Source organism: Ischnura elegans, chromosome 1, assembly GCF_921293095.1.
Source record: "Ischnura elegans chromosome 1, ioIscEleg1.1, whole genome shotgun sequence".
NCBI lineage: Eukaryota > Metazoa > Arthropoda > Insecta > Odonata > Coenagrionidae > Ischnura > Ischnura elegans.
Genome location: NC_060246.1, coordinates 136,601,973 through 136,627,858, shown reverse-complemented (window position 1 = coordinate 136,627,858; position 25,886 = coordinate 136,601,973). Strand labels below are relative to the sequence as shown.

The following is a 25,886-nucleotide window of genomic DNA, read 5'->3' as shown; positions in this document are numbered from 1 at the left end:
CCTGGAAAAACCAAAGTCAATTTCAAAAGGAGGGTACAACTTGCTCTAAGAAAATTGTATCTGGAGAGTGTGAAATGGCAGTATATGAGAATTGGTTTTGCATACTTGCCTAAGATGAAAAACAATCCACATAATAACCTGTAGCTTGCAGACAATTTATTGAACCATTTATCTATGGAGGTTTTAAAACTGCGCCGAGTTCAATATTTGGTTTGTCCTTCTCCCTCGAAACTCCACTCGTTTGTGCTAGCCATAGGATTTGGCATTTTTTAGACTCCTAGAAGCAGCCGAGAAGAAATGTCTTGACAGCAAGAAAAAATGCAATCTTTTGTTTTACCTAAAAGATACTTTCCTTGTATGCTAGAATCAACACTGAAATCAATTAAACCGTCTCTTAGGATAGCATTCACACAGGGTTTGAAGCTACACAAAATATGTATACCTTTTAATCCAAGGACAGTAAACAAAATCCCCCACTCTGATAGTCATGAAGAGGACCAGGAATCAGAGCAACCATGGATAAATGCATTTGAGCACATTGCCAAGAGTACATTTCAGACAGTGTTAGTGAGCTTGAGATTTGCGGTGTCTCTACTGAGGGTACTGGGACTGTGGAATTAAACATTACATATGCTTTTGTGGTTCCAAATTCTTCATTGCCATCTACATCTAAGAAGATCTGTAGTTGTATTGGTGAAGATACATATTTTGCAAAGGTAGATTTTTAGCGAAGGTGGCTTCGTTAGCATGTCTATGGAAAAAGTTGTTTAGATTAAAAAAAATTAAAGAAACAAGAAATTTTGAAGAACCCATACTACATCACAGCCTCAATAAAACTAGACCCCCACGATGCTAAAAAAAATACACTTGCTGCAGCGAATTGTCGCTTAACAGGAGGTGGAGCAAATAATAGCCAATAAACCTATTGTTAACACTTACATAGGCACAGAATAGGCGTGGTGACGGAGATATTTCTATTCAAGAAACTTAAGCATAAATCCAGCAGAGAGGCGATGTTTTTTTGCATCACTTTCTTGCATTTACTTACCTTAATGACAAACTAATCACTCAATTTATAAGTGCCGTACCAAATCAAAAGCATTGCTTTGGCAATCATTATCCCAATGCACAACCAACCAAGCCACTTTTCTATGCTACTAGTGCATTTATGAGATCCTTCTATTATTTCGGTATTTTCCATTGAAAATTCAAACAATTACCAATAAAACTGTATCACTGTTATTTAATGCCTCCAATGGTGTATGTTTATTGTTCCTGAATGTTTCGTGGAAGTTACTTGAAATAATATATTGCATTTGTTTTTGCAGAGGAAAACGGTGGAAGGTGATAAAATGATCCTGCCTCGGAAGATATTTTCCATCATCCAATGTAATATCTTCATTATCTACACTAAAAAGTCTGCTAAGCATGCATCATGATTTAATTACATAAAACTACTGTTGTTTCAAAAAATATTCTCCGAAAAGCTGATGCTGCACTTTTAGTTCATTCAATTAAAAAATATTCAGCTTTCTTTTTCATGTTTTGCAGTCATTATTGAGAACTTTTGATCAAGTACTGCAGTTTTTCATTAAAACAAATATCTGCCCACTAATGACAATTAAGTCCATCTATGAAACAAATGTGGCTCATCCTTTCAATCCATCAGCATACGCTTATGAGCAAAAAGGCTTTGAAAGTAGAAAAAATGTACATAAAAAGAAAAATTAAATTTATTATCATATCATAACAGGGAATAAAAGTCACACGAATCCATGCATACAAATGATATGACCATCTACACCACTTCGTGTGTTAAGAGCATTCATATCCATATATTGACTTCATCAGATTTAAGGAGCCAACATTTCCAGTAACAACGTTAGTCTATTGTCAATGCCATTTTCTTAATGACAAAAGCTCAGCTCATCTGAACTATTCTGGAATAATAGGAGGAAATACACACTGACACTCCAATGATGAAAACTTCTTGAGTGGATGCCACTAATTTCATTTCTTTGGCAAGTCAATAACCTATTGGGATAAAAAGAGTATTGAATTAAACATCCTTTGAATGAAAGAACTGTTTCATAATCTAACTGAAAAAGATCTTGGAGTATAGAATAGAAATACAATTTATAAATTATTTAAACAGAAATTCTCCACTCTCTCATTGCCAAGTTTTAAAACCACACAAAAAAATAAGTTAATCAGGTTATAGTTCTATGCAATCAACAGTTTCATTCCCACTCCATTTGAATACTCTTTTAACTTGGAATTTACTGATAAAATCTTCATGCCACCATTACGATTATCTCTTTCCCGTAAATACTGATTCAATCTAACAAACCTTGAACAAAAATATGTATGTTGCTTAATGTAAATTATGCATATTTATGAAATTACTCAATAAAGTTGAGGCGAATTCCCACCAGCTGGTCAGCAGCTAAGGAGATAACAGCGAAGGGAATAAGTACAATATAGGAGATATTACATATTTTAGGATATTATCACAAACTAGTCAGCAGGGTACTTTTATGGTGTGAACTGCAAGTGTGAAATCAAAGGAAAAATCATTTGCTTTGACCAAGATTCCAATCCCCAAACTGATGTTTTTGGGCTAGGGTGAAGTCTTGGACTTAATGATACCAGCTCTCTTCATTCATCAAAATTATGCACAAATATGACATCTAATGACAAATAGATTTACAGCATCTATAAGGAATTAACTAGCTAGTCTTAAAAATGAAGCATTGTGAAATGGTAACAAGGCAAAGGGAAAGAGTTCAAGAAGAACGATTGGACATAACAAAATGCACAATTTACATGCATGAGAATATCAAAAACAAGTCATAAAACCAGAAACACCTAAGATATTTGAGCGATTAGAGTAGAAACTTCATTTAAAAAATATTGCCCTGAATAAAAAACTTACATCACCACTAATTTGACCATGATACCATTCCGATTCCTTTTTTCTAAACCTGTTCAAACTACCAATTTTAGCATTCATTAAACAATTAAGAAAAATGAATTCAGTGTTCAATGGCAAATGAATTAGAAAAATTTACAATAAAATAATGCTTGATTAATAAATGTATTGAAATTGAATCCCCATGAAATGCCTCACCTTACACAACTCTGTAATGGTAAAAATCCATAAAACTCCGGCTGATGTTCCATCCAATCACGATGGTGACTATATACACAAGGAGTAGAGCTGTTAATGGGTACAACAATACTTGAGTTCCATGGAGAATCGGTAATGCTGTTGAAGACAAATTGTTCATTAAATCATGTGTGAGAAAAATCGCACGCTGTAAAAACATGCAGGTAAAAAATACACATAAAAAAATCTCGACTGAACCCACTGGGATGCCAAATCACATACATACGAGATTATTATTTATTGTCAAGAGGCACGAAAGAGGAAAATAATCAACGAGACACTCATACTACAAAGATAAATGACTGTAATGAAATGCATAAATTGCTCCTTTTTTCCCTTTGCTTATTTTATTACCATACCAAATCTTAGCATTACTGTATCAGTAGTAGCTTGAATAGCCTAGATACATGATAATTGCCCACTCAATTCCGTTGAGCAACAAGTAGAGGCAGCTAGGAAGCAACACAAGGTAGGTACTCTTCTTGAAAACTTAAAGAGCAAAATTTCTTCCTCTGTGAGCCATTGTAGTTAAGATTAGTCTTGATAAAGTTCTGTCTTCTCACAGAGAATACATGGCCTGGTTTTGAATTTTAGGGGTAAGGTTGCATGTTTTATGACTTGTATGCAATAACAATTTTACTGCATCAACTACTGATTTGATTTATTTTGCTTTATTTTCACTTATTGAGTATGAAAAACTTTAAATTAATTTACTTCAGACTTAGACATATTACATTAAAGTTACCTAATATAGAAAGATCTTCCTCAATGAAACACATAGAACACTATGAGTCACTGCTTGGTCACTTGAAAACTTAGTGGAGGGATTTTGAGGAGAATTGTCCACTGAATGAATGAATATTAAAATAGAATAATAATCCAATGAAAGAGAGTGAGAGAGGTGAAATTAACATTTTTTCACAAAACTCTGAAGGAGTATAGACAATATTGTTACTTATACTCCACTGCTGAGATGGCATTTTTGTGTGAATTTATTAATGTATGTACATACATATATGTATCCTTAAAGTCACTGCCCATGCACAGCTAAATACTAACAAGTTTCTAAGATATGGAAACTGCGTAGTTTCTCAAAGAACCTCAGCCACAGATAGGCTTTCCCACATAAATTTTCTTCAACCCATTAACAACTGGAGAATGAGAAAAAAGATAGGCAACCAAATCAATCTCCCACATAATCATTAATTTCAGGTCAGAAAACAAGTCCATGAAATAATCATCGATTTACACAAATCAATATTTCATTAGGGGCATCTTAAAATCCATTACAAATACTGCCTCTAGGCCATTAAAGTTCATTAGATCAATGAAACTAAATTCATGAAATTGCCCTGCTTCAGGAACACATGGAAATCTGCATTTATGAAACAAGTTTTGTCAACACCGAACTAATTGATAAATTTAAGAAAAAATTATTATGGCTGATGTCCTAAGAAAAACTGCTGTTAGAAGAGGCTATAGGTTGGGTTGAAATAAGCAGGAATAAGTTTAGTAAATAAAACAATAACCCAGGAAGCTGGGTCAATCTAACACAAGGATTGATGAAAATCAATTGACAATTATAAATTTAACTGCCTCACTTGAGGAATAATATTGCCATATGGCACCAATTAGTTTATAATGTCAGAAATGACATTTCAGGGTAGCTTTGACCGTTGTTTTGACTAAATGGGATGGGCTATACATTTACTGTTTGATTACAATGAAATCATAAAATTTAAATAAAAAAGTGAATATTGAACTTACATTTATATCCAAGGAATGTGACATAAACATAATATCCCAAAGCAATCAGCCAGAGGGAATTACCAGCTAGGCGTGAGATGAACCAATCATTGTCTAGAAGAACTATAAATAAGTAAGAGAAAAATATTTTTGTACAAACTTTTCATCATTTTTTATCCAATGACATAAAAAATTCTGAAGGTATAGTGAGAATAAACAGTAAAAGTCATTACATGACAAGGAATATTCAATTATTCCATGCTGCAAACACCATTTGGCACAGAATTAATGAGTGAATGAAAAAACAAAACATGCACTTTATTTCAGAGGAAAATCACCTACCCCACAGTCCATTGTATCATGTCAATGACTCGTTATCATATTCAATGACTTATTCAAGAATTGAGAACAAGTATTACATTTCACTCTTAAAACTAGGTTAGAATTGTCAGGTACAGCATTTGATGAAAGTGAATCCTTTAACATACCACGCATTTTACCAGAGACTTTTAAATTTTGAGTTGCAGCCAACCTCAATTTATTTCATAGGATGAAAATATTTTCCACCACTTATGAGAACACTTGGTACACAACCTTGCTACTGTAAGCATGATAACTGAGTTGAGCCAAGGGCTTCAAATCAAATATCCAACCATTAACCAAAGAAATGTGAATTTCCTATCATAATGGAAAACTTCTTGAACATATCAGGCTTAACAACGGAAACGCTAATATCCATTTACCAAGTATACCAGAGAATAAAGTAATTCACCACAGGCAATGCGGGAATTATTTCGGAAACAAAGACAATGAAAGTTTTTAAATGGTGCAGCAAAGTCCAAAAAACTTGGACACCAATGACCCAAAAGTCCCGATAACCCAAAAACTCTGGTAAAGAGGTAAATCCCTACATGCCAAACATTAGGAATAATTACCATAATAAATCAGCAACTGAAGACCATGGAGGATGAGGAGGAGAGGGAAAAAGGCATTCAAGTGAACATCAAATGTAAACCCCCATTCCACCATTTCATGGCCTCTGGCTTGAGGTTTTAATAAGTATCTGTTGCTCACAAACCTTAAAGAAAAGAAGTAACAAAAGCAATATTAGAAGTGGGGACTTGACCGCACAGCGAAAAAAGTTGAACCAATTACAAGCATGTTCAAGCTCCTTATTACACATAAGGCTCCAATATCAATTTTTGAACACATTCCTCATACATTGCCACAAAAAATTTATGAATGAGAGAGCCTTACACAATTTTTTTTAAATTCAAGAAAAATTGTTATCTGAAACTGTTACTTTAACTTGAAATGAAAATAAATAGTTAGAGAAAATAGGGAAAAGGACTAAGTACAGGCCCAGTACCTTAGGCCCTAAAGAATCTATAAGAAGAATAAGATAATGTGACATTATTCAATTTTATCAGTTGTGCATCACTTATCAGGTCAAATGCAGCTGTAGTAGGCAATCTAGTACAATTATTCTAAACTGTCAGCTCACAGGTAGGTAGTTAGTAGATACATCATAAAATATGAAGCTGTACTCATTTGAGTGGATGCACCTTAATACCAAAATAGGAAAGATTTTCAAAATGACAGACAAAGACCAGAGCAAAGTTTAAAACTAATACCGTATTTATATGAATATAGTCCCTCATTTTTTACAAAAATGCCTGTGGGAAAAGTAACGGGGGGACTAAATTCAAACGCATTTTTTTAATTTTTCCCCAAAACTGAAGCCTCAAAATTAGGGGGGGGACTATATTCAGAGGGGGATTATATTCAGAGAAATACGGTATAATGTTTTCTATTCTTTTAAAAAGAAAGGCAGGGCCAAAATGCATTTGGAGACAATTTTACCAAAGGAAAATGTAGCAGCAGAATTTTATTAAAAACTATCCTAAAATGCTAATTAATTCATGTATGACCATACTGTAAATACTCTGTTCATCTCCTCAATCTGAAGGATTGGAAGTTCTCATAATTTACAAGCATTCCACTTCATCTACACTTGGTATTTGCTCTTAACTTGGTATTTAACTTTGAAGATTTGGGTATGGTGGGATGCCTTTAGCAAGAAATGGATTATAAAATCTATATCCCACAATTTGGAGGAACACCAAAACAGTTAAGCTCACATTTGAATCAAGCCTGAAGATTATGTCAGTAAGTAACAAATATAATTGCTTTTTAAAAAGAACTGGTACTGGGGAACCATTGCTCATAGCTATAATTTCTGAAATGGTTTATCTGGGTATTAAATGAAAACAGGATATAACTGGCCATTTTTATACAAAAAAGATCATCTTAGCAAGATAGATACTTTTAAGGGGGTATGGATGTGCTGCATTGATAAATTACTTCAAAAGAGAAGGAAAAAATCAGCTCTGAAAGGCTTAATTACAAAGAATTTCTTATACTATCTTTCATTGTTCTGAAACACTATTTTTATATAATAAAATATTTTGCAGCTCCTTCCATTCACTACATCATTTGCTAGCATAACTTACTTCCTGATATAGTTGTGAAAATAAAATTTGATATAATACGAGGTAAACAAATGTGGGCATCACTTCGTGGAATTAACTTTTATTCATGACAATATTTTGCAATGCTCTACTAAATCTTTGCATGGAAGTACTAATTATCACAATGAATTTGAAATAATTGTCACAAAAGAATTTAGATTCATCCTTAAGAGTAGTACGGCATCCATAAAGTTCATGCAACAAACATTTAAGACTAATAGCCATATATGTAGTGCAATAATTGTCTGATCTCTATGTTAATGACCATAAAAATGTCAATTAAGTTATTTTTAAATTTTACACTTTAAGTCAGTGCACTAAAGTGCGCATCAAATTTATACAGGTAAAAATAAGGATGAAGCCAAACTTACCATAGGAGTGAAGCTATTACAACACCAACAGATATACAGTCAACAAATATGACATACAGCAGCAGCTTCAAAAATGAAACAACTCCAAGTCCTAACGTAATGGCAAAGCCCACTGATGAAACTATAAAAAAAGGAAATGAGAATTAAAATACAACCTTACTAGAATGAATGAACGAAAAAACTAAGATACATTTCATTTTACAATCAATGGTTGTGATAATAGTGCAGAGCTTTACCGAACATAAGAAGGAATTAAACACTAGAGTAGTAGACTAAATATTGGGATGGTGGTGTGAGAAATAATAGGCTATATAGAGCATATTTAGACAATTAATTATTTAGTAAAAATATCCTGATGGTTTAACACCACGGAACTAAGAGAAATATGTTGGTAGGATGAAAACACATGGCTAAATTGCATTCGTAAAAATACATGGCTGAATTGTATCCTAATATGTGTGCAACCCGCGTTGCTCAGTAGTCGAGACCGAGGAGTGGTGTGGTTGGAAAGGAGGAAGGAAACCAGCATAAGAAAATAACAAGCATGATTTATGAACTGAGACATCCTCGTAATAACTGCAGCAAAAACAGTGCATTTTATAAGAAAAATGTGAAAAGCTACAAAGGTTTATCTGCGAACTCTGCATCGCTGGCAGAAGGAAACGAAACATTTCATGAGTTCTAAGGTAGCCAGAAGGCGGAGGCAAACGAAAATATGACTACTTTGGGTAAAATGAAAAGATAGCACGCCAAAAATTTTGAACTATATACCCTGTGGTGAAACATTCGTGAATACACCAATGCATAACGTAGTTCGGTCCTCCGCTTTGATATACTTGCTCTTACCTTCCGTCCACGGCTACACCAATTTCAACGGTGAGGAATCTCATATGATTATCCAATGGCAATGAGCGAAATTTCAATCATTACCTCAATTAAATATACTTGATTAAAATTAGTGCGCAAACTTTGAAACTCAACTATGAATCCTATCCCGGAACAATAGCATAAAGATTAAGCATTGAAGAAGCATCATTTTGATATAAAAACCAGTTTTGGTGACATGCCGCAAATGAAATTAATTTAGAAGAAAAATTTCCTTCCAGATAATAAATATTTTTCAGATAAATAATTGCAAAGTCATGCATCTAAAACAATAAACCCTGAATTCACTTCAAAAATGAAACAAATATCAACCAACTTCTGCTTGATGAAATGGAAGATATAAAATCGATAATTTTGTCAATTTTTATTCTGTCAAAACCTCACGGCATTTACTTTGCTGATGTGAAAATATTTAAATGGCGCGATTCAACGGTGTACTCAGACATTCATGCATTACACCCACGAGGTGTATCAGATAAAATTGTTATGAGATATCCAAGGGTGTACCACCTGACACTTAGTATTATCTGCGGTAGCTCGAGGTGAAAAAGGCATTGAATTATTAAACGTTACCTTAACATCCAAGATTTAAAGATTGCAAATTGACGACCATTAGGGTGTTACAAAAAATTGCAGAGACCCAAAACTTATGACAGCAGTGTAGAAAGGAATGATAGCGGAAGGAAGAGGGGGTGTGTACACGTTTTTACTACGTCCTTGAAAAAAAATTTGGAAAATAAAAATGTACAAGGCATAATCACTTTATAATCCACGGAGACCGTGGAAATCCACAATAGTGACCTACCACGATGACATTAAATACTGAATTTATGTTTACAAGACAAAGTCATCATTTGGGCGGAAATGGTCGCTGTCGGTTCCACACGATTCTTTTATCAGCTGAATATATTGATACCAGCGAAGTTCTTAATTTTTTCTTAATATAGGCAATACTTAACCAACACCAATAAAAACTGAGCAATTATTTCCTAAGTGCAAGCAGCATATAGTTGGACCAAACCACAGATTCATAATCGTTGGGAAGACACGGGTATTTCTAATATACACAGACGTAAAATATTTTAATCCAGGAAAAAGGTATTGCAGAGGAAAAACTAAGGAAAAAAAGGGAAATCTTCGGAGAGCGTTGAGTCGACATCGTCAATTCTTGTATGGGAAAATAGTATCAAAAATTTTCTTCATCAATTCATCCGAAGAAAATTAAACTGAAGAGAAATCATCCGATTTTTATTTCTACGTTCCTCATCAAATAAAAATTCAGGACTAAACTCAAACTGGAACTTCTGCGGGGAAAATGCGTCTGCCAAATGTGATAGAGGTATGTGCAAGAACCAAGAAACAGCAATGATCGTCCCCGCAAATTCAGTTGACGCAAAAATCATAACTTCGTAAGAAACATCCAAAGTAGTGTGGAAGAATTACTTACGTAGACAGAAAAATATGCTAATTATTGTGAATACGAAAAGAGAGGTATCAAAGGGTGTCATCAAAGGGCTACATTTTTATGGAGTGAAAGACTTTACTTTTGTCTGATGAAAAAAGGCAAGAGCACTTATCAATCCAAGTTTAGAGGGGAATGTGTGATGTTGGTTGAAGAAACCGGGTCCCACTGATGAAGTATAAATCGGAAGATGGTAGAAGGTAATAAAGGAAGCTTAGTGAGACGACTTGTCCCTTATTAGGCGCCTCGTCGGGGTTAAACAAATCGATGTCACCAACTTTTAGAGAAGTGATGAAATAGTTTTAGATCCGAGAACGCAGGAAAGGAGCCTAAGGTCCATGAAAAGGCGTCTCGAGTGGCTATAAATGTGTGCTAACTTCGGATATGCGCTCCAATTTCAGAATTGTCCGACAGATGTGATTAAATGGATTTTGGGCGAAAGCCGCTCGCGTCCCCTCCCCGCAAGCCTCTCCCACGGGCCAAATGCACCAAAATTCACACCGAGTGCGTCTTATTTCGTTAGTCTAAATATTTAATGTTTCAGTATCGTCTGTGGAGGAACGATCACGAAAGAATTTTTCAATTACCTGCTTTCCAATCTATATTTCTTATTTCAGGGCCATTCCTCGTCTTTCGCTTTTGTCAACAAAGTTTTGGTGAATTTCTTCACGAATCTCTCGTCCGTATGTATAATAAAAAGAAATATTTAACTTCAAATTTGAACGTTCATCAATATATTTTTGAAAATCCACAGCACTACGGTCAGATGTAGCCGGAGGTACTGCGGTCTCTCTCGAATATGTCATCAGCGAGTAGTCCTTAAAGTTGATATTAAAATCCAGCACTTTAAAAAATCTCGTACCGGCCGCCAAACGCATACTTGCAACAACGCAAATTCGGTCTTTAGATTGCCCTCCCAATGTTTATGTCGCAAATTTAAGTCAACTTAGTGCAATTAGCAAATAGACCTCTGTGAGGGATGAAATATGATTTGATGCTTTCCCGGCGAATGATGTGGGTAAAATCTTCTCGGGATTCAACGAAATTTATCCCTGATGATGAGCCCCGAGTCGGAGCTTGAAACGTTTGCATTATGGAAAAATTATCCCGGTGGGAATCCCGAGAAGAGTTTACTCACATAGCAAGGGATGTTGGAATTATGCTTGTAGCATAGGGATGATGCCTCCTTTTTGGGCGGTATTCACCATCGCATTCAAATCCTTTTTATTTTTGTGTATCTAATTTGCACTCGGAAAGGAATCGACAATCGCAGATTTTATAACTTTTGCTAATCCTCCGACGGGGGAGGCAAACCCAAAAGTGGGACCCTGTTTCTTCAACCAACATCACACACTCCCCTCTAAACTTGGATTGATAAGTGCTCTTGCCTTTTTTCATCAGACAAAAGTATAGTCTTTCACTCCATAAAAATGTAGCCCTTTGATGACACACTTTGATACCTCTCTTTTCGTATTCACAATAATTAGCATATTTTTCTGTCTACGTAAGTAATTCTTCCACACTACTTTGGATGTTTCTTACGAAGTTATGATTTTTGCGTCAACTGAATTTGCGGGGACGATCATTGCTGTTTCTTGGTTCTTGCACATACCTCTATCACATTTGGCAGACGCATTTTCCCCGCAGAAGTTCCAGTTTGAGTTTAGTCCTGAATTTTTATTTGATGAGGAACGTAGAAATAAAAATCGGATGATTTCTCTTCAGTTTAATTTTCTTCGGATGAATTGATGAAGAAAATTTTTGATACTATTTTCCCATACAAGAATTGACGATGTCGACTCGAAGCTCTCCGAAGATTTCCCTTTTTTTCCTTAGTTGTCGAGTTTCTTTAGGACTCAATCCAGCAGCCATCATCTTTAGTTTCGTCCGCTGTCTCTCAACATACTTCTTCATTGGGGGGAACCTTATGCTCCTTCTTGCACTTACACGCAAAAATATTGCATAATTTCAAATGTTCATTCAAAAGTGCTTGAGTTTTGTACTTCAGCAAAAACCCTACTTTTGCCCTATTCGCATTTTCCGTAAGTTTTAGTACTTCCTGTTTTACCCCTAAATCCATTTAGTAATACACATAATGGAAGGGAAGCATCAACATAGTTCGCACACCTTTATAGCCACTCGAGAGGCCTTTTCATGGACCGTAGGCTCCTTTCCTGCGTTCTCGGATCTAAAACTATTTCATAACTTCTCTAAAAGTTGGTGACATCGATTTGTTTAACCCCGACGATCCGCCTAACAAGGGACAAGTCGTCTCACTAAGCTTCCTTTATTACCTTCTACCATCTTCCGATTTATATTATCAAAGATAAACGACCTCCTAGCAGCATACGCGGGATGAATTTCGCTGTATTGGAGGCATGGGAGGGGTAGAAGCGAGCGGGGAGGGGAGGGGATCGGCCTGCGGCTCTTGTATCCGCGACGCTGCGTGGGCGTTGGAATATTTTCTTCGCGGACGCGGACTCAAATTAGGCATTTTGTGGCTAAAGGGTGGCAGATACGTCAACATGCACGAAATTTGGCCTAAAGGACAGTAACTCGGCAAAATCTATATGAAATGACGATAATATACTATATTTTTCGAATTTCAGCCTCCCCCCCCTAAATTGCATTTGAGCGAGGGTCAGGGGTTCACCTAGAGGTCTCAAATTTTTCAGGCCTTATTTTTGATCGGTCCCACAACTTTTTTTCACTGGGCCAGATGGATTTGAAAAAAATCGATTTTTCCGATCCGCCCTAATACATAGGTGTGAAAAGATTATCTGATAGGAGAATTGGGTGGAGAGCAACGCTACACTAATCTTAAGGCCTGTTTACACGGTACATTAACACGTACGGGTTATTGTCTAAATGTATGAACGCGAGAATGAACGTCAAAATGCACCGTGTAACCACCCAACTTGTGCGAATGCATGCACAGAAAATAGAACCTGTTCTAATTTGGTTCATGCATTCGTACATGTTCCGTTCCGGTCCACAAAAATCATTCACGCAAACGTACATTAACTCGTACGTGTTAATGTATCGTGTAAACAGGCCTTCAGGATTGTTAACCAGAGAAGATGATGACGAAGATGAGGCAATATCCAAATTTCGCTCTCAGCGGAAAACGTAGTTGCTCGCATTGGCCGTGGGGATCGATTTATTTTAAAAGTGATGGTAAACCTGAGTCACCGTTGAAACGAATTTTAGGCAAAACACCTTCTCTCAGCATCGCACCATTCCTAACACGATAGAAATACAGATTAATTTTGATGGAGGAATACTTCACTCGGAGAGTAAAGAAAAAACATGTTATATGGAGTCAGGTGAAGGGCTTCGATCGCATGGATAAATGAACGAATAAGAGTGTGCTGTTTAGTTCGTGCTCATTTCTTTCATGGCAGAAGCCGAAAAGGAAAGAGGGATTTGACTTCAGGTCATTTGAAATTCACAGCCTATTGGTTTTCTTCGCTTGTCAACACGTCGGAGAAAATACGCCATTTCATTCTTTCGACTGACTCCGTTACCTGGGAGGAAATTTTGGATGGAAGGATCGATCCAAGAAATAACTTCTGCATTCCCCCGCTCAATGCCACTACTCGAACTCTCCTCAACATCGACAAAACCAAAAAGTTCGATTAAAAAAATGAATTGATTGAAACGTAAGCATTTATTGAGGAAGTTCATTTCCAGTTCTATGTCCAGTACGTTCTACACTTAGATGGAAACTTAGAACTACATCAAAGTTAATTTTACGTCCATCACGTGGATTATAATAAAAAGGTTAGTAGAAATATTTTGTATGATGGTTCATCACTACCGAAAAATAAATAAAAGGGGCCTAAAATGCTAAAGCCACTACTACAGCAAAATTACCCAAGGGATAGACAAATAATTTCACGCTAATACATACACATAACTACTTTTCTCAATTCTGAGATGATAGGTTCTTGTTAAAAAATCAGAGCAAGATTTTCAACAATAATTAATTGAAGCACTTATCTCTAGCATTATGTGGCTACAAATAATGCGAACACGTTGCCTGATAATGCTTGTGATTGCGAAGAATAGCATTGAAAGGTAATTAATTCGATATACCACATCATGATGAGTATAAATTTCGATTAATACCCCAAATTATACCATATTTCCCGGTGAGACTCGGATCACTTTGTCCGTAAACGACGCGAGTGGTGACATTTGTAATCCCATTTAAATGCGCGGTGGGTGACAACATATTTAAAGGCCGACTTAAGGATCGCCTTTTCGTAATATTAGTGCTCATCCCTGTCATACCCTTCCTCGGATTTTCCAAACATCACATTACCCCCTTTTCTCCAGAATTTCGTCCAGAACTCGCCATTCACCCGCTCTTCAATACCTACCCTATTCCACTCAACTCCTTCTCCTGTCTTTCCTATCACCTTCCTCTTCTTTCTTCCCTCATTTACCCCACTCCTTCATCCAAAAATTAATGTAAATTAGCTGCACTTTACAACATTAGTACCCAGACGATGATGGGAAAAACATTGAAACCCCTGACGAATTCATAAATATTTTTGAGGCAAATTGGAACACTTAAGTCCAATATTCTTTTATCTTCTTGAAAAATTCAGGTTACATACATTAGCCATTGGTCAACATTTCTCTTAATCTAGCAATTGAAAAATGTACTCCGACGTTTTCTCAGATTTATTCTTTTTATTTGAGATACAGGAAAATAATGACTTAGGTCTGCGCTATCAACCCTGAATACTGCAAGATTATGGCGTAAGTTATAAATGAGTAATACGTCACCAAAACAGACAAAAACAGAACCACTATAGAGTGAGTCCTCTTAACCCACTAGCCACAAGCAAAGTAAAATACCCGTTTATAGGCGAACGAACAGGATGAGAACAATCAATCGCTCCACGTCCCATTCACGGCGACGGCAGAGGCTCAAAATGAGGACTGCTTCCTCGAACGACCGCACACGTGCCCACCAAATGCGGAAAGTGTGTACGCGCCGCTAGCCGACAGAAAGTGCAGCTTCATCTAATGAAGCGGTTTCATCCTTCAGGGGTCATTGGTCACGGCTCCATTTGGTGAGTTAGAATTAAGGCAAGTGGGCAACATTTGTTCGTGTGGCATTGCTAAAAAATCTCTTTTTAAGCAGTAATAGTGGTTTATTGTGTTTTTTTTTTGGAAAAAGTTCCGGGTCTGCGCATTTCATACAGGCAGGAAAATTCTCACCAAAAGAAGCCATTTCAGTGAAAGAAAGGTTTAAAGTAGAATAACAAATACCAATAATTTTGACGTCTAGCATTCTTATGTCTTTCAATTCATGAGTTCCAATTATAGAATAGAGAGGGATTTTGCATCAATTATGTAAGCTTAACCCTTGCGGAAAATGGCATAAAAGAGGAGGTGAGCTTTGAGCGGGCGAAGAATAATTCCAAACAATATGCCAAGGACGGATGGAATAGAAGTTGAATAGAACAACTATCCTTGGCAAGAGAAAAGTTTACGTTAAAGTGTACACGAGGAGCAAAGACTTTGGCATTGAGTCTGAACATGTGGAAGTAATTCGGGGGAACTACTAATTCGGAGTACTACGTTCTGGAGGTCAGACTCAATGTTTACATCTAAGCAACTACGACAGAAAGCGAATTGAGAGGGAGAGGAAAGAGAAAACCAGTGCACGGCAAGGTTTAAAGCTCCTCACACTTCGACAACATGGAATTCCGTGAGAGGGAAGATAATTATGATTAGTGATGGCAATTTGAAAACACCGGGAGGTGACTGAGAAAAATAATTTTCTAGCACCTCATACCCATGACAAAATTTCCATAAAAACACATCATAATGAAATTAAAAGTGCATACATCTGTACGTGTAAATCTGTAAAATTTATGTGTAAAATGTGTAACAAGTGCATCTGTATATGTAAAAGTGCATACATCTGTATATGTAAAAGTGCATTCATAAAAACACATCATAATGAAATTAAAAGTGCAGAACTCTGGGCCCCTGAATCATAAATGCAAACATTTTACCCTCTAGGATATACCGAGGTAAAATGTTCACATTTTAGATGCAAGCAAATATTCACAAGGGTCTGCACTGTAGAGACTGACAATTTCAAGATGATAGATATATTTCAAGATTCATCATCATTAGTCAATAATCCTAAGATTTGTTTTACGCAGCTCTCCATTCTTCACTCCTCGTGATTCGTTAAAAACTGCTACGGGCGTATAGACAGCGTTACCCAGATGTTAACAGAATTAAGCTGGGAGCTGTTGAGACTCAGGGGCTGCGCGCTAGGCTTAGATTGCTTGAACAATTGAAAATAGATACCTTCAGGGGCGACACGGAGAACATTATCTTAGACCCCGACTATGTTTCCAAGTCCGACAGAAGCTATAAAAATTAACAAAGATATTTGCCGAACGGATAGATATGGGAATTAGTTTTTTCCCCAAACCACGTAGGACTTGCTAAATAATTGCTAGGCGTAATTTTGCTTGAGCATTTGCTTTTTATACATAGACGGCTGGTATCCTTACACCCCTAGCCCCACGCCATTTTAGGCGGCTTGCGGGGTAATAAATAGATGTAGATTCCTCTCTCCTATCCGCTAGCCTTTTCATAGCAACGTATTAATTTTTTTAGATCCTTTTATAACCTGACCTATGAAACAAATTTAGGGCCGTCCGCAGCCCTTCTTTCCTTCCCCTTGTCCTTCTATGATTGTTTTATCAGACCATCATGCCTCATATGGCCGACGAAGTTGTCACTTCTTCTCCTTAAGGTTCTTAGAAGTATTCTTTTTTCTCCTACTCTTCTCAGCATTTCAAGATTAACCGAGTACTACACGCCACGAAAAAAGATCAGTCGCATGAGTCTTCTTATAAGAAAGGAAAACTCCCGCTCGATCAGCCTCTTTTGGTGAGGGATTGCTCGCTTACAAATTTAACTATCACCTTGCCATTTTCACAGTAAGAAGAATAGACCTCCAATAGTGTTTGCCCGCATGATAAATTTGAATACTTAACCTTAATGTTTTTAATACTTCGCCGGCCTCGGTCGCGGCGGGGTAAGTTTCCCCTATCCATGACATCGTTGTTTGTGCACGTTTAATTGTTTTTGGAGGATACCCCGATATAACATGTCCAATATGAGCTGTATTTGGTGTTTTGAAAAATAAAAAATAAATAATATTTTACATGGCCTCCGAGATACACTGGCCGGAACACTGCCTCTTTCACTTTTATTTCTACGGCCTATACGAAGTGCTGGAACAACGTTTTTAATGGAGTTTTCGAAGGAGATTTCAATTAAGTTTAACTCAAATACATTGTAACACGCCTCATTTCATGCGCCAATACTATTCATTAAAAAAATTATTCCCGTGGGAAAGCAGTACCATTACTACGGGGGAATTTCAGGCAACAGAAAACGATAAAAAGTTTCGTCGCTTCTGACAGCATTCTTACGGCAGCGTTCGAGACATATCAGAATATTATATTTAAAAAAATCATAGTATCTCCATTAGGACGAATACAATTTTACAACCTCCTAATTTTAAACAGTTGACAAACGAAATTCGGATGCTCCCGCCTCTACATCTAGGTGACTACGGTATTTTCTCAGATGCATCTTTTTCTACTTTCGCAGCAGGCAAATGTTGGAAAAGATCTATTCTGTGCACCAAAAAAAAATTTTATACGTAGACGGAAGTTTTAAATACGAAAAATGTAATGAAAAAGACAAAATACGACCGCTCAAGCGTTCTCTTTAAGTCGTTCGGCCCGGTGAATCTTCATAGAGAGTACAGTTTAGGAAACGGATTTGGTCTTCAGTAACCTCACCCACCAAAAAGAATCGTCAGTTTGACAGTGCTCGCGTCGATCGTCCTTAACGACTTTATCTTGCTCCCCCCTCCTAACGCCTAGGATGAGAAAATGCCTTCATATACCTCTAAAACAGTCAAGGTGACCGAAGCGCCACATTTTGATTGAATCTGGCCTTTGCACCGTGCGAACCGCGCACTCATGCTCCCCACCTCTCCAAACGGCCAATTTCGATATCGCCCGCGAGGGATGAAAAATTCATCGCCACGCCACCTGCAGCGCTCTCTTCCTCGTGGGCCTTTCCTGCCGGCACACAAACGGGGAAACAACAAAACGTTAACGCAAGCCGCCTCGAGAGTCTTCCGTGTCCAACTGAACCGACTCCTCCTCTTCAAAAGAGCTTAGCCACACAAAACGATGAATTTTTCACTCACAAGTATACTCATTCAAAGAGAGAGACTTTTTGATAGAGTGAAGAGACTAAGTCGTCGAACGCCCGTTTAGGTATCGCGACACGAAAAGGTTCTGGAAAAATATCGCGGGATCAAATATGAACGAACAAAGGAGGAGAAATCCCTGTTTTGTTTACTACCACATGACTTAATAAGTTCCCCAGGAAAATAACTTCTTATATAATCAGAAGCAGGGGCGCAGCTAGGAATTAAGGCTGGGGGGTTTAGGTGCAACCTTAGACCATATAAACTACTTAGCTTAGCTACGTAGCTTATATGGTCTAAGGGTGCAACTAATACCGGGGTGTGTGGGGGTATAGAATACTAACCAGGATAAGCGGTAGGTGCGAGATTTATAAATTGAGGAATTTTAAGATAAATGGTTCAAAATGGTGAGTTTTAAGGCTTTTTGAGGATATTTTATTAATTCTTGCACTATTCTATTAGTAATATCAATCCAATTAAGTTAAATGGATTAAACTTAAAATTTTCTCTGAGCTCTTAGGGGGGGATTTATCCCCCAAAACCCCCCCTCGCTGCGCCACTGATCAGAAGAGCCAAGCATGATGGGGTGGATTTTTTCCATATTGAAATAACCATTTGCAATATTCCACGATAATTTTCGATGTTGATGCATCTTATTCACGGTAAAAAATGGAACCATTTTGTGCACTGAAGGTGGTGTAGTAACAACTACAATTAGAACAGAATAAAAATTTATAATAGAGGAAATTTAAAAGTGCTTATTTCGATAAAAAAAAATGTCTTACCTCACAGGATCCCCCTACGCATTGCATCGCGGGCATCAAAGCACAATTAAACAGTTTAAATAATTTTGTCTTCCAAAGTATTTCTTTATTTTGAGCACAACCAGTTGCTCCAGTCATGACATTATAAGGCACGCTGTCGCATAAGATTTTCAGGCTTCCATATCATAACAAGTAGAGAAAGAGAGGAATGGGATGGTAAGAATGCCAAGAGGGAATAGGGTGCAACGTGTACGGGGATTCACCGGGAAATAGTAAATTAAATCAGAGGTGAGCGCGTTAGCAAGAGTGTCCTGATTGTGAATGTTTGAGTCTGCAAATTAATCTTATGATTAAAAAACTGCTATACCGGCAGTGTTCAATAAATAAAATAGCTATGATGGAAGGAGTATTCACAAATAGGACGCAGGCTGAATGGTTACGCACATTTTCCACAAGATTCTGTTTACCTTCGCTGAAAAATTACGAGTCGTTGAAATACATTGAAGATGCATTAAATACTGACCACTTCAAGTCAATTGTTGAACTCACAAATAACGTGCTCATGGTTAGCAAGATAGGTCTGATTGTGAATGCCAAAGTCTTAAAGTAAACCTGATGATAACAGAACTGGCGATACCGGCAGTGTTCAATATATAAATACATCCGCGGAAGAAAAAAAAGTTACTTTCCTTGGATACACAAAAGTAACACCGTTAACCCTTAATTTAACCAATCCAAGCACAAGGGCCGATTTTATGCGGTCGGTGAGGAAAGAGTGACGGAAACAAACATCATAAAAACTGGGACAAACATCATAAAAGGACCGCCGGAACCACAGAAAAGAGATAAACGCCGCAGGACCCAATCGTTCGTCCCCACCCATTACCAGTTTGCAGGACAAATACGGAAAGCAAACGTGTACAACATTTTGGGAGGATTGACTTGCGACGCTATCACTGGTGGGAGACGACCGAAAAAAAGGATGCACAAAAAGGACGCAGGTTGAATGGTTCCACACATTTTCCACAAGATTCTGTTTCCGCCCTCTGAAGAATTATGAGCCATTGAAACAATTGAAGAGGTATTAAAAAGTGACCAGTTGGAGCTAACTGATGAACTCACAAATAACGTGTTCAGGGTGTCTGATGAACTGGGCCTTAAAATATTATTAAATATGGAAAAGTCAAGGAAATATTCTAAAACACCTGAAAAATTTTACAAGCCATGAAAACTAACTGCAAATGCGTGCATTTGAAATCTCGGCAAATACATACATACAATTGTTGAAGAACGCAATTGCATACAATGCATTGATCTTTTTCAACAAATTGCACTTAACCTATCATTTTCAATAAAATAAAAGGCTGGCTGCGACAAATACTAGAGTCCTACATTTTCCGTTTACGTACTTCATAATTAAGTATTACTTAGCTAATAAACAGGAAGAGAGAAAATTATGGTGAAAACTTGGAAAAAGTTACCTTTGAAGTGGCAAATCTAGGGAAAAATGCGTTCATCGAATCAGGAATTAAAACTGGGAAGTTTAAGGCTACATGTTACAGTTATAAATTGAGTAAGGTCTAAGTAATCGCACACGGGATAAAATTGAATGATTCCACCTTCGGCCCACCATTTTAATGGCATTTTTGAGAAATAGCGTAGTTACTGTTTCATTCAGAATCACCACCCAAGAAAACATTATCCCTCCTGTAATAGGAAACTTTGGGTGCCCAAAAGGCCTAAACCACCTCCTCAGCGTTTCTAACAGGATGCGATGGGAGACAAGAGGCAAACATTACCCAAAGCCATAACGTCTCCAATCGACCCGTTGAATTCTCCACGGTACGCCAGGAACCAAGAACAACAATATCAATTCCGAGTTATCTTACCTAAACTAAGAGTACAGATTACATCAGATTTATCAGACATCATAAGTGTATATGTAAATGCAATCACTTCAACGAAAAATGCACCAAAGCTTATCACTTCTCCCGCACTGACTCATCCAATTTGACCATCCACATCGCCCTTTAGTATCTAAAAGTATCTTTATCGACGCTGGGAAGAACGAAGTGAATATTTTTTTTAATTAATAAGAAATACAAATAAAAGGGTGCCCAACCTCCAATCTCACCAGAATCATGAAAAATATATATCTGTCCATTCTTTCACTACTAGTCACCAGGCCATTGAGGTAATTTAAGAATGAGAACTAATAATAAGTTGAAGTTCAAATGCAATGAATCAACGGATATAAAGCCAGTTCATGTACAAAATCCTTTTATACTACGGAACTAAAATCCAAACTAACAGAGGAGTGAAGCCAGTTCTGCTATCAGTCGACTGATACAAGAACTAAGTCGATAACTCAATGAAAATGGCAAAATACAGAACCAAGGGGACTTCATTGAGGAGACCCAATTCCATCCCACAGAAAGTTGATTTCTGTTGCCACTTCGGCCGCATTTTAATCGGTTTTCAAAAATGTCAGCAGCGCAGTGATAAGTGCTATGCGGTCTATTTTTTTCCAATTTTTGCAGTATAATGTTTATTGGCGGATTTAGGGGAACCGGGGGCACGTGCCCCCCCCCCCAGACACTTAAAAAATAGACCATTTCTTTTATACGGTTACGTTCCTTTTTATTTAGCATTACGGAGCCTCAATCACTTATTTTCATATAACTAACTTTCATGTAAAAATAAAGAGAATGCTTCGTAATAGTTGTATCTTGTTTTTAATCTCAAATATGAGAAGATCGTTTGCCTTTAAGACTCTTCTGCCTCCCCAGAAAAAAATCCTGGATCCGCCCCTGGTAATGCTTGTGATTGCGAGGAATATCATTGAAAAGTAATGAATTTGATATATCACGTCATCATGAGTGTAAATTTCGGTTGACAACCCTAATTAAACGTTATTTCCCCGTGATACTCGGATCAATTTGTCCGTCAGTGAAGCGAGTGGCGACTTTTGTAATCCTATTTCAATGTGCGGTGGGTGACAACACATTTAGAGGCCGACCTAAGGATCTTCTTCTGCAATACTCGCGCACAGAACCATGCATTTTTTACGTCTCTTGGCCAGGGCTGGCCAAAATACAGGCCGAGGAGGAGAGAACTTATAATTTGAAATTAAAAATACCTTTGATTTGGGTATTCGAAAATCAAACAAAAATGTTGTATTTTATATACCTCTTAAAACACAAAATACATTTGCATGGAAAGCAAGAGATGTCAAAAAATATATAACATGCCTTGGCTCGTAATGGATCGTTGCAAACATGAAGAAAACGATACTAACGAAAACGAAGAAATATCTGAAGCATAATGTTACAGAAGTGTTATCAGAGCTACTTCAAAAGCATTAGTTATACGAAGGAATTTTTCATTTTAGAATGGGAAAATTCAAACATTTCTTCTCGAAATACAAAATAGAAGATACATTCAGGTAGTGCATTTGAAATACCAAATACAAATTACAAATGTATATCAAGTACGTATAAAATTATTACGGAGGCTTCCGCGGTGAGTTGATTGGTGATTATTTTTCGGGTTCATTCCACGTTGACTCATATTTTGCGGACGACAGTTTCGGGCGCGTTCCAGCTCCCGTCTTCGGGTCCAAAAGACCCGAGCCCGAGCAAGATACAACACTTACGAAGCATTCTCTTTATTTTTTTGGACCCGAAGACGGGAGCTAGAACGCGCCCGAAACTGTCGTCCTCAAAATATGAGTCAACGCGGAATGAACCCGAAAAACAATCACCAATCAAGTATGTATTTTAAAATACTTGTTATTGAAATACTTCCCGGCCCTGGTCTGGGCCAAAGCTACCCCGGTTGACCGTTCGCAATTTTGCAGCGCCATGAAATGATAAAAGGTGGTGGCGTCGGATCTTATTGCTTGAGAGAACAATTTCCACGTCGATGACCAGCAAGAGAGTTGGATCGCGTGCGTGGGCTGAAAAACTGACCTCGCTGGAAGCATAGGGTGGAGGGAGGCGGAGGAAAGGCAGTGGAGAAGAGAAAAAAAGGAGGAAGGGAAAGGGCCGCCTTGATGGAATTTGATGAGCAGGCCAGAGAAACGTCGTCTTTTTGTGACGAGTTCATCCATCCTCTTTGTCAATTCCACACAACCCCTTCCTTGGATTGAGATCGATGATAGAGAGTCCACAATCATCGAAATTTAATGCCTAGGGTTCAATAACAAGGGAGAAAATTGTGTTTATTTGGAGTTGTGTTAACGTAACTGGCCAGGATTAATCGTAACTACAAGGTATTATTGCAACGATGGACAACCTTACAATTAAGGGATGATACATCACCTCGCAATAGCGGCGTACCTATCCAGCAATAATACCATATACTTATCACGTTCCAATCACCAATATAAAATCACAAACCAATTTAGTAATGCTTAAAAATAATAGTGAATACTAATATAAAAATTATAAACCACTTCATGCACTTGAACTGCGACGGAAGTGCGAAATATTCTGACAATTCTCAACGGAATATTGTTGTTGAAGTTATCGCCTCATACGTAATAATTTGGTGCATCGCGCACGAGTACTTCTCTGGCAAGAAAGCAGCCCATTCACTTTTTACCTCATACATTCATGGACTTCAAAGGGTACGCAGACCTCGGGCGGATGAGAAACCCTTTCCTCGCGCACTCTGGTTGGTCTCCTGATTTATTCGTAGTCGTACTCCCAAACTCGATCTCATGGATTTATTAAGTCAACTAAATACAGTACAACTCGCTGATGACGATCACGCATGTAACGAAATACTGCCTATAACAAGGTGAGTTCCCGGTTCATTGGACTTTCCTATGACCGCCAATGTTAATTTCCCCGCATGTAACGAGCTCTGATGATACGAAATCCCCGCTATTACGAACTAGGTATTCTTTGGTCCCTCATGGAATTATTTCCTCTTTTACAGAGAAATTAAGAAGAGCTTCGGTACTTGACCGTTCCTTACATTATCATCAGCTGTTCTCACGAGTAGCCGTCACCACATAGTCCTACCGTTGATCTTAAAGTCCTTTCCTTTACAGCCGTTTGATGTAAAGGATGGGACGATGGTTAATAGTTACGGATATGCTGCTTAAATAGATTTACGGAATATTAGCCGGCAATCCTGTAATTCATAAGGCAAAATCCTTCATCATGAATGCAATGAAATCCCTTTTATAACCAAATAGAAATATTGTTCCCTGAAATTTGTTATAAGCGAGTTTTACCGTAGTACTCATTTCAAGTGGACTGCATCATCCCCAAAACCGACAGACGGGCTTAAATATCATGAGGATAGGTATTCTCGGGGCTAACTAATGCCTTTTCGTGGGGCTCCGCCAACGGTGGAGAGGAGATGAGATGCGCTTCCGACCGAAACGGAAACGATGACCGCACTCGACTTACCAAGCGTTCACGCGTTTACGCGTCGGGGAACAGCCCTGTGCCCCGAAAATTTGGAGAAAAAAATGTTTGCCTTCGCGTATATATTTTTCCTTCAGTTCAGTTCGTTCTTGGATGCGACCTCGGATGCAGCCTTGGCTATCCTGCATGTGAGTGTTTCTTCCGCTGAGAGAGGGCGGAAAAAGGATGTGCATTTGCTGCGATGGAGGGCAGTTGTGAAGTTATGGAGTGCAGAGGAATGTCAGTTTAGAGAAGTTACACGAAAAAAAGTGAAGAACTGAAGATTTTGGTCAAGTGAGTGTGTGAATTTTAGGGTTCATTTCCTTTTGCTTGCCGTCTCTTTTTATTTGCCTAATTTTCTCATCTTGCCGCCTGCCTTACATCATCCCTAAGACTAGGTCTTTCGCTGACTCCAACGTCGGAGAGTGAAAAGGTGATCCAACACAGGGACATTATCTTCCTTAAACAAGCTAGATGGATAGGCTCTTAACTATTCTAGACATACATCTGCCTCACGGCAAAATGTTATCCGCATATATTCAGTTCGTATTTCTAAAAAAAAGTTGTGCCCACATTATTACTTTTTTTAGCGTGTTTTATATATCAAGTAAAGGAGCGCGGCAGAAATTCAGCAATATTAAATGAAAATGCAACTCTAAGTCAGAAATACTACTTGATTCATTGATGACAATGTGCAGCAAGACATTTCCTAATTAATGTTTCGAAGAAAATAGCAAGGAAAACTTATTAATTTGTGCCCTGTTAACACAGAAGTTTGGAAAATAATTCCATTTTAAATGAGTGTCTTGGAAGTGCGCAGAAATGGACTGCTAGAGGAGCACTGAAATCCTAAAAACTTAGTGTATTCAAGGCATTAAACTAAATTTCAGCTAATTGAATTTCGTTTTGGATAGCGTAGTCTCCGCAGAGGCTTTTTGCGACGCCCTACACGCTCGCGTCTTCTCATTTCCGCGCTCAGCAAGGCATTCAGCAAGGTCTGAGGATTTTCGACGCCATGGACGTAAAATATTGGCATTGTTGTTGCCAACACGAGAAAAAATATTCCCTGAAGTTTCAAGGAAGAAATTTCCGATTTTTTAATAAAAAACATGTACTTTAAAAGAAGTGAAAATGATACCTATGAAAAAAAAACGATATCACTTTGACTTATGGAAGTCAAGGAAAATTTCATCTAACTAAAAAACGATAAACATAAATATATAATATTTTGCGAAGGAACGTCAGCTACGAACCAAGTTAACA

At 37.6% G+C, this 25,886-nt stretch overlaps 1 protein-coding gene across 2 annotated transcripts in view; it reads right to left on the bottom strand.

Annotated features, from left to right (window-relative positions):
• Positions 1-1,715: 1,715 nt before the first annotated feature.
• The window catches only part of LOC124170590 (protein unc-50 homolog), a 59,912-nt gene continuing 35,741 nt past the window's right edge, over positions 1,716-25,886 (bottom strand). For both annotated transcript variants that reach the window (XM_046549403.1, XM_046549398.1), the window contains exons 5-9: positions 7,818-7,938; positions 5,851-5,993; positions 4,937-5,038; positions 3,131-3,268; positions 1,716-2,034 (exon numbers count right to left, since the gene is read on the bottom strand). In XM_046549403.1, coding sequence (XP_046405359.1) covers positions 3,132-3,268; positions 4,937-5,038; positions 5,851-5,993; positions 7,818-7,938 — 503 coding nt within the window. In that variant the 3' untranslated portion in view covers positions 1,716-2,034; position 3,131. The remainder of the gene's footprint in view (positions 2,035-3,130; positions 3,269-4,936; positions 5,039-5,850; positions 5,994-7,817; positions 7,939-25,886) is intronic.